This window comes from Centruroides vittatus, unplaced genomic scaffold, assembly GCF_030686945.1.
Source record: "Centruroides vittatus isolate TY-2023 unplaced genomic scaffold, ASM3068694v2 contig_4, whole genome shotgun sequence".
Classification (NCBI taxonomy): domain Eukaryota; kingdom Metazoa; phylum Arthropoda; class Arachnida; order Scorpiones; family Buthidae; genus Centruroides; species Centruroides vittatus.
The window spans coordinates 3,687,196-3,702,801 of NW_027122214.1; the positions used below are offsets into that span (position 1 = coordinate 3,687,196).

The 15,606-nt window shown below is 30.6% G+C and overlaps 2 protein-coding genes and 1 long non-coding RNA gene across 10 annotated transcripts in view; all 3 read right to left on the reverse strand.

The window, feature by feature from the left end:
• LOC136976298 (uncharacterized) overlaps window positions 1-2,972 on the reverse strand; it is a 39,431-nt gene extending 36,459 nt beyond the window's left edge. Inside the window, exon 1 of one of the 2 annotated variants that reach the window (XR_010880907.1) lies at window positions 2,794-2,972. This is a non-coding gene — a long non-coding RNA (uncharacterized lncRNA). Of the gene's footprint in view, window positions 1-2,199; window positions 2,402-2,793 lie in introns of those variants that run through there. The other variant, XR_010880908.1, reaches the window with a different exon arrangement.
• A 731-nt stretch (window positions 2,973-3,703) lies between these two features.
• Window positions 3,704-5,295, reverse strand: LOC136976341 (receptor expression-enhancing protein 5-like). Its single transcript, XM_067271587.1, has 4 exons — window positions 5,067-5,295; window positions 4,904-4,997; window positions 4,692-4,830; window positions 3,704-4,040 (listed from the first exon to the last, which is right to left on the reverse strand). Exons 1-4 carry the CDS (start codon window positions 5,188-5,190, stop codon window positions 3,819-3,821), a joined length of 579 nt encoding a protein of 192 aa, XP_067127688.1. The 5' UTR covers window positions 5,191-5,295; the 3' UTR covers window positions 3,704-3,818.
• Window positions 5,296-10,418: 5,123 nt separating this feature from the next.
• Window positions 10,419-15,606, reverse strand: part of LOC136976286 (serine-rich adhesin for platelets-like) — a 62,394-nt gene continuing 57,206 nt past the window's right edge. For all 7 annotated transcript variants that reach the window (XM_067271519.1, XM_067271521.1, XM_067271517.1 and 4 more), the window contains 4 exons: window positions 14,155-14,340; window positions 11,949-12,028; window positions 11,761-11,865; window positions 10,419-11,691 (listed from right to left, as the gene is read on the reverse strand). In XM_067271519.1, the coding sequence (XP_067127620.1) occupies window positions 11,543-11,691; window positions 11,761-11,865; window positions 11,949-12,028; window positions 14,155-14,340 (520 nt within the window). In that variant the 3' untranslated portion in view covers window positions 10,419-11,542. The remainder of the gene's footprint in view (window positions 11,692-11,760; window positions 11,866-11,948; window positions 12,029-14,154; window positions 14,341-15,606) is intronic.

A 15,606-nucleotide genomic window follows, 5' to 3' on the forward strand; every position in this document is an offset into this window, starting at 1 on the left:
CACTTTATAGAAGTTTGACAATGGCATTTGGAACGTTGAGCATGATTCCACTGACTTTCCAAACACCATTGCCAAACTTCTAGACTTACAGGAAAGCGGCACTGAACGTCCAACATACACGTTTTCATGTTTAAAATTTCGGCTTCAACCTCACTAATGTATTACACTTGTAACCGAATGCAACGCACAAACACAACAGTATGCATGCAGTTATGACTTCACTCATAGAGAGTGCACCTTGTACTGAAACACAGTGTATAAACATAGTATGTATTTCACATCTCTCCTACCCACTTAGACTATGCTTATGACAACAAGTTGATCGTGATACATTTTTAAGATAAAAAGTAGATCTTACGTACACAAAAGTTGGCCACCACTGGTCTATAGGGTAATTCTACTTCAGAACAATTGTTTTACTGAGAATTAAATTTCTACAGTATATATATTGTCAATTTCTTTATTACTCATTTCTTGCATAAGGGTTAAAATATAAATTATTTAAAATATTTAATACATATATATCTCATTGACAAAGGTCAAAGAGAGATTAGAAAGCTGGGGTTAGGAGAATTTTATACCATCAGCGTCATGTCATTTGACAGTGACATTTCTGAATGTTTTCCTTTCTGTTTTTATTAGTGAAAAATATAAGATTTTTTTTCTGTGCAATATCTATGGGGGTCCACAAAAAAAATAAGAGGAAAAGGGATCCATAAGTAAAAAAAGGTTGAGAACCACCAGCTTAGAATATACTTTCAAATGGCTGATTTAATTTTTTTAATGTAATTTGTTATCAACTTATAAAAGATTGTAACAAACTTTTGGACATCCTCTTTATAAGCTTAATAGAAAATACCAATGTGCAAACTTCCTGTTATTTAGCTATTAGATCTTTTTTGTATTTTTCAAATTTTAAACCATATTTAGCCAGATTCCCTAATTAATGACTGGTTACTGAATATCAGAAAAATATAGTCATTGCTTAACAAGTTTTTGCTGGAAATGGAAAGATGGATATCAAAAGAACCATTTTAAGCAGAAAAACTCTTGGACTTTTATATTATGCAACTCTTGGACTATTAAAAGAAATAAATTTCTGAACCATATTGTCTTGCCACTGATAAAACAAGAATGCACTATTATAGTACAGAAATTGAGGTTGAGTATTGGCATTATCTGGGATACTTCTAGATATTTCTGTAGCATGTACAGTCTATATAATTAACATTCTGGGTTTGAAGGCATATTGAAGCTGCTGAGAAATCTGCTATGTGCAACTGGAGTTTCTCACTAAAATGCAACTACAAAATAATGCTCAGTTCTAAGCAATTGACTATAATCTGTTCTAGCTTTATACATTCTCCTGTTATGTGAAACTAATACTTTTGAGTTTATTCTTCTTTAAAAAATTAAAAACATTGCTAAAACTATAATTTAATAATAAGTATTGCACCAAATTATAGCAACATACAAAAATAAAATAAACTTATTTTTAATTAAAAACACTAAACCTATAAACCAGCAACTTTTTATAACAATTGCTATAAAATTTTGCTGGTATATAGATTTAGTGTTTTTAATTCTAATATAACCAGTTTTCTTCTCTAATCTTATTTTCTAATTTTACTCTGAATTTTAATGTTTTAAGCATATTATACTTAAACTGTAATGTAAAACTGAGAAGATGCAATTTCATTTTGCTGATACCAAAAGGCCTAAAGTGATTCATGAATTATAATCTAAACATATATCTGAAATTAGCATTTAAAGTATTTTTGTTATTAAACTTAACAGTTTGATATAAGCATTCCCATTTCCTTAGTAGCCCTCTGCATAGATTCATATACAAAATAATTTTCCAATTCCTCCAGATGCAAGATAAGTTGGCAACCCAAAAAAGTTGATACTAGGAGATTTCCATTCCAGGAGTAAAAAAATTCTAGGAGTTTTAATGTTTTTTAATTCAAGCAATATTAAAATGTTGCCACCTATTCTTTAGTCTGTTTTAACATATAACCCAACAGTACCACCCGTCTGATTTTCATCCGGACAGTCTGGGAATTGACTCACTGTCCGGGTGAACTATTAATTTTGTCCAGGAATTTCATAGAAATTGTGAAATTACGATAAAACAAAGTTCTTGCAAATATTTTTATAAATTTACACCATTTGAACAGCAAAAGACCTCACACTCACTGAAACTCATCTGCTGTTCCGCCATGTTACTCTGTTTACACCAACGTGTGACGCGCAACCTGACTCTCGACCTTTTTTTTTCTTTTGCTTGTATGTCCATACACATCTTCTATGAAGCTAAATTATCTGTTCTTTCTTTCTTAATTTAGGTTACATACGTTACTCCTACGCAAGTCCCTAGTCCCTAACTGTAACTGATTTAAAACTGACATGCACGTTATTCTTTGCATTGTAAAATGACATTGCGCACGAGTCAGGAACTTCTGTTCGACCTGCCGTCCGGGTCAGCAATTTTGTAAAGGTGGCAACACTACCCAACAGTTTATCATGTAGAGTAATAAATCTTCATAGTTTCAATGTAAGAGTCCAAGAATTTTAAAATTTTTGCCAAACACTGGGCATCTTCCAGCTAATTCAGGAGAGTTGGCAATCCTAATCAAAGATTTCCAAGGTTTGTATGATGTTCAGATTTGATGATTATATTTCTCACTCAACAGTTTCAATTTGTTACATAACTTACATCCCGACCGCATCTATCAAATACCATTGCACAAACTCCTAAATATGTCAAACACAGTATATTAAATATCGTACCATGTCGACTGATATTCCTAGGTCTATACTAAACTAGGAATGTAGTATATCTTAATTTAACAAATTTTCCTTTCTCTATTAACGACGACCACTTCATCCGTAGATTAAAACAATCTCCGGTAAATTTCATTTTCAAAATAAGCGTACTTTTCGAGACGCCATATTTGTTTACGTCCGCATATATCCCGCCGAAACGTAAAAAAAAAAAAAAAAAATGGTAGGCATGTCAAAAATGCGAGTTATATTTTACTTTTGTTTTTTATTATTTATATTTATTTATTATATATTTATTTAAATGGTTATCCTCCATATGTCGCGTAGCCTGTCAAATTCACTATTGCCAGGTAGAATAATTGAAAAATCAGCAGATATGGACTTGAAGGGTTGCCAAATTTTCACTAGTTTTGGATAATATTAATTTTACTCGTTTTAAGGTGTTAAGCGTTAGATAAATTGAAAAAGGCAACGTTTTCATAAAATGCAATTGTTTTAACGTGGTTTTCTTTTTAGTTCATGTTATCAAATAAGTATAGTTATATGCTGCTTATCTGCGCGGTTTGTTAGCTATGGCTCCGAGCTGAGACTCATGGTTATCGTTATGACAAAATAAAGGACAAACAGCTGTAGATTTCCGAACCTTAGCTGTAGGCTGCTGTAATAAAATACAGTAACTTAGTGTAAATAGAAACACCATTCTGCCTAAATGGTTATGTAACTCCAATAACCTTTATGTTGTGAACCTCATAAATTACCTTAAAAATTCAATCTTATCCTCTTTAACAACTTTAGGTGATATATGAAATAATTAAATTTAGTTTTTTCTTCTTTATACGTTTCTTTTCGCCTCGTGGGTAAAAATGAATAGAGACGAAAACCCAAGTCACATTCGTTTCCATTGAGTATTTTTATTATTTTAATAAATCACTTTTATTCAAAAATAATTTTGTAAAACATATGTAGAAGTTGAAGTATGACTAAATATTTAATTTATATACATCGCATCCTATTTTCCGAACATTGACCACTTAAAAATCTTCCTCCTGATCGGAATTTTCAACTCCACAATCTTCTTGTCTACAACTGTCTGTCTCCATTTCGCATGATTTTGTCGAGCGTTCATTATCCAAATCAGAACCCTCGCGCTTCTCTACTAAAATACTTGTCATCAGTCCACTCAAGACGTTTCGATAGAGAAATAATGAAAGATTATTAGAAACTGGAGCGAAGCAGAAGATCAGGAATAACATCTGAAAAATAATTTATTGAATGTGAAACGAATAGAATTCGATGTGAAATACAAGGTGGTCATAATTAAAGTTTATCTATTCGGAGCACTGTGTAGCTGTAACCAATAAGCAGATTGACACCAAAATTTGTATACATGTAGAAAGAATGCGGAAAGAGATTTTGCAAAAAGATTTTAGTTCAAAAATTTCCGTTGGGGCACTTTAAAAGAAAAATACACTAAAAACAACCAAAAACGCATTTATTCGTTCCGTAAAGGACATGCCTTCTGCAGAGGCCATTTACTGCTGTAAGTAATGTATCCCGTTGTGTGTCCCATTGTTAAGGTATAAAATTTGAAGGTGATGAACAGTATGTTCTAAAACCGATTGTAAATGTTTTCCAGAGATGTTTTTGACGTACAGTATAATACAATTATTCGTCTGCCAATGTTGAACGTTTCCGTGATAAACCGTATGCCAAACCATATATGCCAAAGCGTCCCCAAGCTGAAATTTTTGAACATTTTTAAAAATCCTTTTCCACGTCCTTTGCTTAGTCTGTATACAAATTTTGGTGTCAATTCACTTATTGGTTACAGCTACAGACTGCTCTGAATATAGAAACTTTAATTATAGCCACTCTGTATATAAAGAATTTAGAATAATACTTACCTTCATCAGCCAATAATAAGGGATCCAAGTCATTACGGAATCAAATAAATTTTCAAACAGATAAATTAATGCAAATATCACCCAATATATCAGTATAATTTCTGTATCTCGTGGTGTTCCTCTTTGCATCTCATTCATTCTGCATTTAAATATTCTGTTGCGTAAAAAGCTACGAAATTCGAGAAAGTAAATACTCTATAATTAAAACTCACGAAGCGTAAATGGGATAGACGATCGATGTGAAAGTGCAGACAAATTCATTTCCATAACCAACTGCGGTGTATACAGCTATTATAATCATTAAAACTGAATAATAATAAAAAAATAATCGGTTATTAATTCGAAATTAACAAAATTTACAATAAAAAAACGTACAACTGACGATGAAAAATTTGTTGTAGCCACATTTCTGCTCTAATTTGCCGAGAATTCTTGTGTACTTGTTGTTGGAATGCAATTTCGTGGATATTCGGTTGAGCATTTCTACTAAAACTTCCATATTTTTCTATTAATATTTTAAAATATTTCTTTGTAAAGTTTTCGATTCTTTCCAACCGTGAAAAAATTGTTCCAAGAAGTCAAAATTTAAATTCGAAAAATTCTGGGAAAAGCCGTCTACTGAATTAGGACTTATGTTTTTTTTTCATCATACTGTATTTTTTAATAAGATATATTTACACAAATTTAAAAATATATATATTTAAACTGGCTCAAAATTATAATAATTGATATCATTTTTAAAATATATATTGAGATAAATATTTATTTTGATATCTTTGATGTGTTTTATTATGATCTAAGATGAATTTTTTAAAACTCCTCCTTGTGGGCACTGAGGGCCTATTTTTTAAGGTCCACAATGGGGCAGCCGGATAGCGAGGGAAGCGGGTCGACATATACGAATTTCTTCCGGCTCTTCGCGAGTAATTTCGTATGGTCAAGCAAAAAGCTTCAGCCGGCTCTTCGGAGGATAAGCGACTACGCAATAACCTCCATATTAACCCCAATACGAGAGAGAGAACAACTCATGACAGCCAGAAAAGTTATGCAACTCGTTGCTGGAATTTTTTGACATTTTTGGGTTCAGATCTCAAAACCTGAAGATCTGCATAAAAACTAGGAGAGTCAAATTTGACACTATTCCAATACTTTCCCTTGTTATGTAAACATAACAGCCGGAAATGTGAAACAAATCCTACGGGGAAAACGTAAGACATGGATACCGTAACCGTACCGTAGCTCAAGATTCGAAGAATCTGCACAAGTACAAAGTTGCGACATTCGAATCACTAGCGGCCCACTGGTTAAATACGTTCGTTTTTATACCGTTATCATTTCCTCCGTTGCAAATTTCTAAATAGTAATCAATTCAACTGATCTGATCGTTAATGATAACTACGTAAAAACTATCGTCGACGTTCCAATTAGCGCCTAAACTCGTCAATTGCCAATTAAACCAAAATTCCAAAAGGCGCTTCTATGCAGAAAAGTTTTTTAGATAACTGTAAAAAGAAATCCATCGCCGAAAATTGATTTCTATACCCAGAAATCTAGCTTTTGTACTTACCTGAAAAATTAAAAAATCCTTCACAAAATATTGTCACTTTGAAATCGCTGAACGCTTTTAATACGCCTTAGCTTTCGACAATAGAAAACGTAAAAACGAATTGCTTGTATCCATGTTTATTATTGTTTTATTTCTATATTATTTGTATTAGGTTTTTATTGTTCTCTTTGTTATATTGGAGAAGTTATCTATAGTTCTTTATGAACTTTAACTTTGGAATAATATTCTCTCTATGGGTACCGGGAAGGTCTTTCTTTGAGTCGATGGTGGGTCTGTCCAGATTGTGATAAGGGGTGATGAGGTAGTACAATCGGACAGATTTCTTGGGTTTTCGTGTCTCTAAAACGTGTTTTTTCATATGGGTAGAGATCTTTCGACAAGGTAAAACACGTAATGGTTTATTCATATACAGTGGACCCTCGTTATAGCGCTGCTCACTATACCGCGCACTCGGTTATAACACGGGCAATGTTCGCGACGCGATAGGCTCAAACACGTTTATACAGGTCCGTGCGGCGTTAGTGAGTAGAGCATTTTACTGTTAATGCGTATTGAGTTCCTGCATGCATTTTGAATAGTGTTTAATTATTGTATGCGTGATGAAAAGCTTAATGTGAAAGGAAAGCTTGAATTATTGCTAAAGTAAAGAGGTGAACTGCGTTACAACGCGTCGCTCGGTACAACGCGGTTCACCTTATAACGCGGGTGCTGTTTCCCGCCCAACATGCGCGTTATATCGGGGATCCACTGTATATATCTTTCAAATACACATCATCGGAATGTCTTTTGGACAAAATGAAATAAACACGGTGACTGTTGGGGGGAAAATCATCTTTTTATATTTGTCTGTTCAATTTTTTCATTTAAATATTTTACAGTGGTTTATCTCTAATGGAAGTACTAGAAACATTCTAGTACTTCCTCAAATCAGTTTCAAACAAAATATTTTTACAAATATTTCTACACACTTTTTAATTTCAACATTTTCATAAAAATTGAAATTTTAAAGAACAATACAGTAGAGCATCGGTTATCCGACCCCCGATCAACCGTCACATCGGTTAACCGACCGCGTTCTAGTCGGCAAATTCAAATGTCCGCTAGTGATGCGGCGCTACAATATTTCGCTGTCTTGGCTACTTTAATATCATTTTTGTTAAATTTTTGCGTGTTTTAGTTTGCAACACTGGCTCGACCGTGAAAGGGAGGCCAGCATTTAAACGAGGCTTAATTTTATTTAACGACGCTATCCAATTGCTGTTTTTAAAACGTGTGCGAGATTTAGCGGCAAAAAAGACGAGTGTCAGCTGTGAAGCAAAAGAAAATTTTGGACTTCTTTTTCTAATGTATAGGCCTACTTTATGTAAAATACGTAATCCGAATATATATTTTTTTGTTTTATATTTTTCAATATACAGTACAGTACTGTATTTATTTTGTGCAAAATAAAGAAATAATTTTTAACGATACAATAGCGACGATTATTATTTTAAAAAAAAATTTTGTTAGGCTTAACATCGATGAAAATTCAACGCGAATTAGGTTAATAGCGATATACTAATATAGGCCTACTAATTACATAGGATATACTATATTAATAATGTATTTTTTCATACTTTTCGGTTATCCGTTTTTTCAGTTATCCTACCAACCCCAGTCCCCAATTGAATCGGATAACGACGCTCTACTGTAGTTGGGAAAAGGGATTAAACAAACGATGTGTCAAAGTAGAAAAGGTAGAGGACACAGTGTTAGAGCTTAGATAATAATAATAACAGAATAACACTAGTAACCTAAGGAACAATCTCCCCTTGGAGACAAGTAAGTGGAATAATAAAACTAAAAGTGTCTATTGGATGTTGGAACATTGAGTGGTTACAGAAAAAATTAAAATATATGAATAAAATACTCAAAGTCCCGAAATTCCATAGATAGTAATCTATAGTATTCCCAAATAGAGTGAATGGAAGATATTTTATTTATGTATATATTTTTTGGAAAAAGAAGGATGTAATAAGGACACAGCAAATGAACTGGAGAACAGCAATATATCTCGAGCTAACAAAACCAAAATCCTGATCAGTTCATCTGCTTGGAAGAAATACGATTTATAGTGAGTTACTTGACATTATCCAGAATACCATGAAGAATGAATGGTAGAAGACTTATTTCAAGATCTTTTCCTAAAATAATTGTTCAAAGTATCAAACTATTACAGAATGGAATTTTGTTCTAGCATTTGTGCTTAGTTTGATGGATGGAAAGATAAAACAGGGTATTCTGTAACATGTTCTAGGACTTAAAAATGTACCCATAGAGCTTGAACTGTACGTGCTATAAACAATAAGGGTAAATTTTTGGATGTTGAACGATGCATTGATGTATATGGCAGAATCAACTCTAAGAATAACCATCATTGATTTTTCCATGTACTTCACACCAATACAGCAGAAACAAGGCTTCTTTTTCAGGATCATGCTTACATCCACCAGTTTGTCTCTTCATAATTGATCCTATTTCCTCAAATGTGCAATACCAATGCATTATGCAATTGTACGTAGGTATATTCCTGAAACCATAAATACGACAAATCTTGTGTTCAACAATGGCACCAGCTTGATGGTAGCTTGCACCTGAGACAAAACAGATTTTTGCACTCCTGTTTCCAGAACAGTTTCCAACAGAGAGCACTTTTAGTAATGGAACTCTTGTATAGATTATTGTATTTATAAACAACTTTAAGGTACATTTACCAATTTTTTTTGTATTTGGCCTATTATTTTTATTTATTTATTTCTCCTTTTAAACAATCTGATCCCTCATTTTTCTGCTGAAGCAGTTGTCTAATCACCTCATCCATTGAGCCAGCCCTGTTCACTAGCCATCACACACACTAATTTTGCATACCAAGGGACACACTTAGCACGCTACTCCATGGTCAGTGCCATTTTCAAATTTTGTCAAACTCACAAAACTATCCAATAAAACTTCTACTTTACTTCACTGTTGTGACAAAATTTGACCTTGATACAACCAATAACGTTTATTATGACAGCTTTCAAATAATTTCCACCCAAAGGGATCATTCTGTTTTCTTCTATATCTTTGTTAACATAAGAGAAAAAATTAAAAAAATACAGTAAGTATATATTTTAGAAATTTTCTTTGTTGAATATCTGATCAATAAATAGCTAAAATTTTAAAATTTGAAATTAGATGAGCTGCAGTTTTATGATGAAATCGGCAAAGCTCTTCTCATACTGCAGAAGTTACTGTTCACTTCAAAAAAGCATAGTAGCAGCTTTTTGTGAGAAAATAGAATAATATATTTGAATTTGTAGAAAGAATAGTACAGTATAGTATTTTCCATCATTTGACTTCACATTACACAGAAGTTGTGAGATCATTCTTTCTGTAGAAAAGAATGACCTCAACCATAAAATTTGAATATTGACTCGGAGAAAGCTTGTAGGTTTTTCTTCAAGAACAGAATTTACATATATATATATATATATATATATACTTTTATAAAAGTAACTTATTTTTAGTTCTAAAACAGTTACAAGAATTGTTTCTCTATGCTTTACAGATTATTGCCTTCCTATTTAATTATACTATTATCAGAACATACTAAACTTTTCAAAAATTAGCAAGGTTGAGGCCAAAGTTTTAAACGTGAAAATGTGTATGTCAGATGTTCAGTGCCGCTTTCCTGTAAGCCTAAAAGTTTGAAAATGGTGTTTGGAATGTCAGTGGAATCATGCTCGACATTCCAACCGCCATTGTCAAACTTCTAGGCTTACAGGAAAGCAGCACTGAATGTACAATGTACACGTTTTTACGTTTTAAACTTTGGCCTCAACCTCGCTATTATTAAAATGTTCTTAAATCATTTCTTTGGCATCACTTTTAAAGAAGAAAAAGTCTTGGATTGAAATGGATTTACAGTTTTAAATATTCTTTTGAGTAAAAACTATGTTTGATAATAAGTTATAATTTTAAAATATATTTGAAGTAGCTACTGAGATTAGAAATCACAAAATTATTTGTTTTAGTATAAATTAAGTACTGTATTTTGTTAATTTTATATAAAAAAATTGATCTTAAGAGCTGTGCATATTTTGCAAGATTTTTAATGAATAACACAAGATGACACAATGTGATATATGAAATTTTTATTTATGTTTTAAAATGCCATAATTCTTTAGGCACTGGTGTAATTTAACATAATTACTGTTATAAAGCACTTAAATACTACATCTAAACATGTAGAAAAAGGTTGGCATAAAATGGCAGTACAGCTTAGATTCGGCTGTTGAATTTATGGATAAATGACATTAAGAAAAGTACCAATTTTTATCAATGTACAAAACAATTTCTCTTGAATAGAAACTTTTTCAAAAAATACATTTTAAAAGGCTTGACCTTAGTGATTGATTGCAATACTTTTTGTATAAACACTTGACAGTGAGGTATCTTATATATATCATTATATATAATGGAAGACATGGAAATGAGGATATAGTCTAAAAATTTAATGTTATTAAATTAAATAGTGAATATGACTTTTTAAAAATAAACATTTCTTGGCTTTAAAACAATAAATTTTTACCAATGTAAACAAAACAAATAATTTTTTTAAAAATAACAAAATTAAGCTCATAGCTAATAACTTTAAAATTTATACATAAATATAAATACTGATTTAAAACATAATTATTGCAGGATTAAAAAAAAATGGCACCATTATAAAACATATTGCATTCTTACCCCGTCTTGTGGCTTTATGATTTTTGGCATTCCAACCATTGATAGTTATACTGCATTCCAATTCCTTAACTTAAATACAAATGATTAAAATGGAATGTTTTGGGAATGTTTGTATTTAGTTAAGTTGGTGCATTTGTATAGAAAATACAAACTGCAGGATATAAAAGATTGCTAGATGCAATTACAAAAATATGGAAGGAAATAAAAAATGGTCCCATCTGGAATTATTTTGCTGGTTATCAAAAAAAAAAAAAATTTTAAAGTATATATATATCTGTATAAATACTGTTTAAATATAGTATAAGTCACATGATTAATTTACACAAAATTGATATCGAATCAATTGAAAAGCACTCGTCAAATACAATCTTATACTACAAACTATTTCTAGAATGACATTTTTTGAGCACTCACACAATAAATATGCCACATTGCTCCAATCTCACAAATATATATGGCAATTTTTAATGGCACCTAGAGTTGATCAAAAGAGAAATTTTCTTTTCTACTTTTGTCATTTTAATGTTGACTGTGACAGCATCATCAGCCGACACCTTTGTCTCAAGTTGCGGGTTCTCACGTGTGAACTAACTATTTCCACAGTGTACGAGGCAGGGAACCAGCCCCTGACTCCATCACGTATTCTTTCCCCTTCGTACCATCCTAAACAGTTAGTCATCATTAGTTCTGGTATTAAAACAGTTGAGACAAAGGATATATTATGTAACTTACCATCAGACATCTTGCGAAAAACATTTACCACGTCACATTCTTCGATTGTTAATTCATCAGGTTGTTGAGCAACATATGAAAAAATGCACTGTACTTGAGGACAATCTAAGAATAACAAATTTTTGGTATACTATGACTTTATGTTAGAGTAATGTGACATTAATATAGTTAAATAAAAATCCTCATACCCCAAACTTCATATATTTTTTCATCAGGATTATCAGATAAGGGTGGAGTAACTGCATCCATCCATCTTGTTCTTTCACTCCTTTTATCAAAAAACAATACAAAATTAATTTTTTTTTCCTAATAAAATTTACATTATGCTAAATTACATGATAATTTGGTTGATGTGTGTCTTTTTATTTTGGGAAATGAATTTTGGGCACTTTTTGCCTCTCTTTAGTCCTTTTTACTAATTCTTTTTACCAGTTTCCATTTTTTTTGGGATCACATTCAGTTTAATATTTGTTTTAAATATTTGATTTTTTTCTATCTTCTGAGTTTTTTATTATCAAACTTGAAAAATTAATTTAAAAAATTGAAAATTAATATTTTTAATTTTTAATTTAAATATTATTTTGTTCATTATGAAAAACTAAGTATAAACTCAAGAGGAAAATTATTTTTGAAAATTAAATAGTTTGGAGTTGATGTGGTCATCATTTGTGAAATAAATTGTTTTGATTTCTGGTAGATGTAATTAAAATTACTTTGACCAATTTGATTACTGCAATTATATCATACAATGACTATAAATATAAAATCTTATATCCAACCTTCTTAAGTTTAACTGTAATGAACAGATAAGTAAATTTATCAACCAATAAAATTTTTTTGATAAAATTAAGTCATTGTAAACTTAATAAATGGCAAAATGAGTGAAATAATTCTTAAATTTCAATTCAATTTCAGACAACTGCCACTAAATAGACTACCTTAATTGCAACATAAGAAATTCCAATTATGAAGAAATGAATATAGTTATTAAAATCATCACTAAACACCTTTGGCTGCCAAGACACATTCCAAAAGTATTGCATCTAAGGGTTGTCTATGCATTAGGCTAAAAACATTAGTGTATAGCAAATAAATCTGTCTCAGTAGCCAAAGATGTTTAGTAATAATTTTAGTAATTATTCTTTCTGCTGAGTATGGGTTCAGTTGAAATGAATATAGGATGAAAGATTACTTTTTCCAAAATATAATGTTTTACTATGAGATTTGTCTGAATAAACATAACATAACATATACTGATTTCATTTAAAAATTTCTATAAGTCATGAAATGTTTAAATTATTATTATTTTCTGAACATCAATGCAGTAAAATTATTTACTTACATAGGTATGTAAACACCATAATGTTTCTAATACAGTGATACCTTATACTTTGAATGTGAATTTCAACAATTATTTGCTTCAGTGTTTAAACAATGCTTTTAAAGTTTGAACTGCACACCAATGAAAAATGTGCTAAAAGCATAAATGTGATTTGTTGTGTGCCCAAGTTGTCTCTCACTCTCATTCTCACATTATGCTCATGCTTTTTCAGTGAATTTTTCACTTTATTTTTGTACATTTATGAGGAATGCCTTGTATTTAAATATTACAAAAATAAATAAAATCTTTCTTTATTCATGTGAAAATAAGGATAAGAAAACAATTTCAGTAAATATTAAATTTATTTTGATTTTGAGTTTTTATAAACAATAATATATACAGAGGGGGTGCAAAAGTAGGTACACAGTTGTTGTTATGGGAAAAAAAAACATACAGGGAGAAAATAGGAAAAAAAAAACTTTTACAGTAGAGGGTCGTTTATCGGAATCAATTGGGGACTGGGGTTGTTCAGATAACTTATTTTTCGGATAACCAATTATGTACAAAAAAATATATTAACCTATCCCACGTTGAAATTTTTCTCCGTTACATGTCGCTTCGTGTTGAATTTTCGTCGATGTTAAGCCTAACATAAATTTTTTAAAATAATAATCATGGCTATTGTATCATTAAAAATTATTTCTTTATTTTGTACAAACAAAATAAATATATTGAAAAATATAAAAACAAAAAAATTATATTTTGGAAGTTAATCTAGTATCAAAAACGTTCAATTCAGCACAACACAGTCTGACTGGAACGCTTTCAGTTAACTGACGTTTCAGTTGATCAGCTTTCGGATAAATGACGCTCTACTGTATTTTTATGTACAAATTAAATTGCAAATAAATAAGGAACGAACTAATAAAAGATAATAAAAATAATAATAATGAATACCAAACATTTGTATTTCTCAGATTCAACTGTATACCTACTTTTGCACCCCCCCCATTTGTATGTATTTATACACTAATTCGATAAATTTGCAATTAGTTTTGTCAAAAGAAACTTACTCAAGATTTGCACTAAGTATTAGTTCAACAGTTTTTCCTTTGTGATTTTTCATCATCGTCAATTGAAAGAAATTTTTTCTATTTGAAGGAAGCCGTGGAACTATCTGACCTTCCTCCATATCTTCCAAAGACATCACTTGTAACATGTTTCTTGGACAATAATCTAACACAACAAAATTTTCTTCACTGAAATATGAAAGAAACAAATTAATATGAATATTTAATAATTTAGTTCTATAAAAAATGCACAATCACAATTAATAAAAATTCAATTTACATTTAAATTATTATTACAGGTATTAATGTTTGCCAATAAAAAAAGTATTTACTGTACTTGAAAGATCCCTGTGTATTAGTCAGTGAATATATAGTTAATATTATTGCTAATTAATATATTGTATCTAACAGTTTCTCATTGTAGATAGAAGTTTATAGATCTTCAATGATGGCATTGCATTGACTTTTACATATCAGAAAACTTCAATTTTTCTATTAGAACAATGAACATTGTAATGATTTGTATTTCGTCTCATATGAAATCATAACTGAAAATTTTTGTGGATAAAAAGAATGTTTTACAAAGACTGGTTTCAATAAAGTGAAGTTTCCTAATGTCTTTTTGATGATGAAATGGTCTTTGACTTGGCACTTGACAAATATACCTCTAAGTACTAGTTCTATCTTTTAATTTTGCAGAGGTGTTTAAGAGAAGCTACCATATATTTTTATTGAATTTATATTATCACTGCAATCACTGTCTATTGTTATTAATGATGGTTTCATTAAAATGAAGAATCAATCACTTGATTATAGAAATTATTTAAAATATAGTGAATGATTTCCTTAGCATCTTTTAGAATTTCTTAACCTTGAAACAATGAAAAAGTCACCAAAAGTTGCAAAAAATCTTTTAATCTACAACTAAAAATTTCTCCCTAAAAACTTATTTTCATCCATAAAGATGTATCATAAGCTGTAAAAAACAATAGCTAAGTAAATGAGTTTATAATCCTGCCTGCAATGAATTTCATTCACCAAAAAAACTTAAAATAAATCATAGTACAATGGACAGATGTTTATTTTTGTAACAAAAAGAAATTTATTATAAAGATAAGTGATCATACAAACATATCAAGAACCTCAGATTTTGGGAAAATATTTTGCTATAAAACATATAATTTATAATCTGCAGAGTCTTATCAACAATTTCTTTAACTTCATTCAATGTGTTAAGATTCTGTAATCACTATGGAATAGCATCACCTTTTTGCTTAATAAGAGCTACAAGGTAGTGAGGCATGGAAGATACAAACTTATGTAACAACTGCATGGGAATTTTTTCCATGCAGTTGTTACACTTAAATAAGTATATAATTGTTCACTTCACTTAAATATGTATATAATTGTTCTAAAATGTGAGGACAGCATTGAATCATCTTTCTTTTCAAAAAT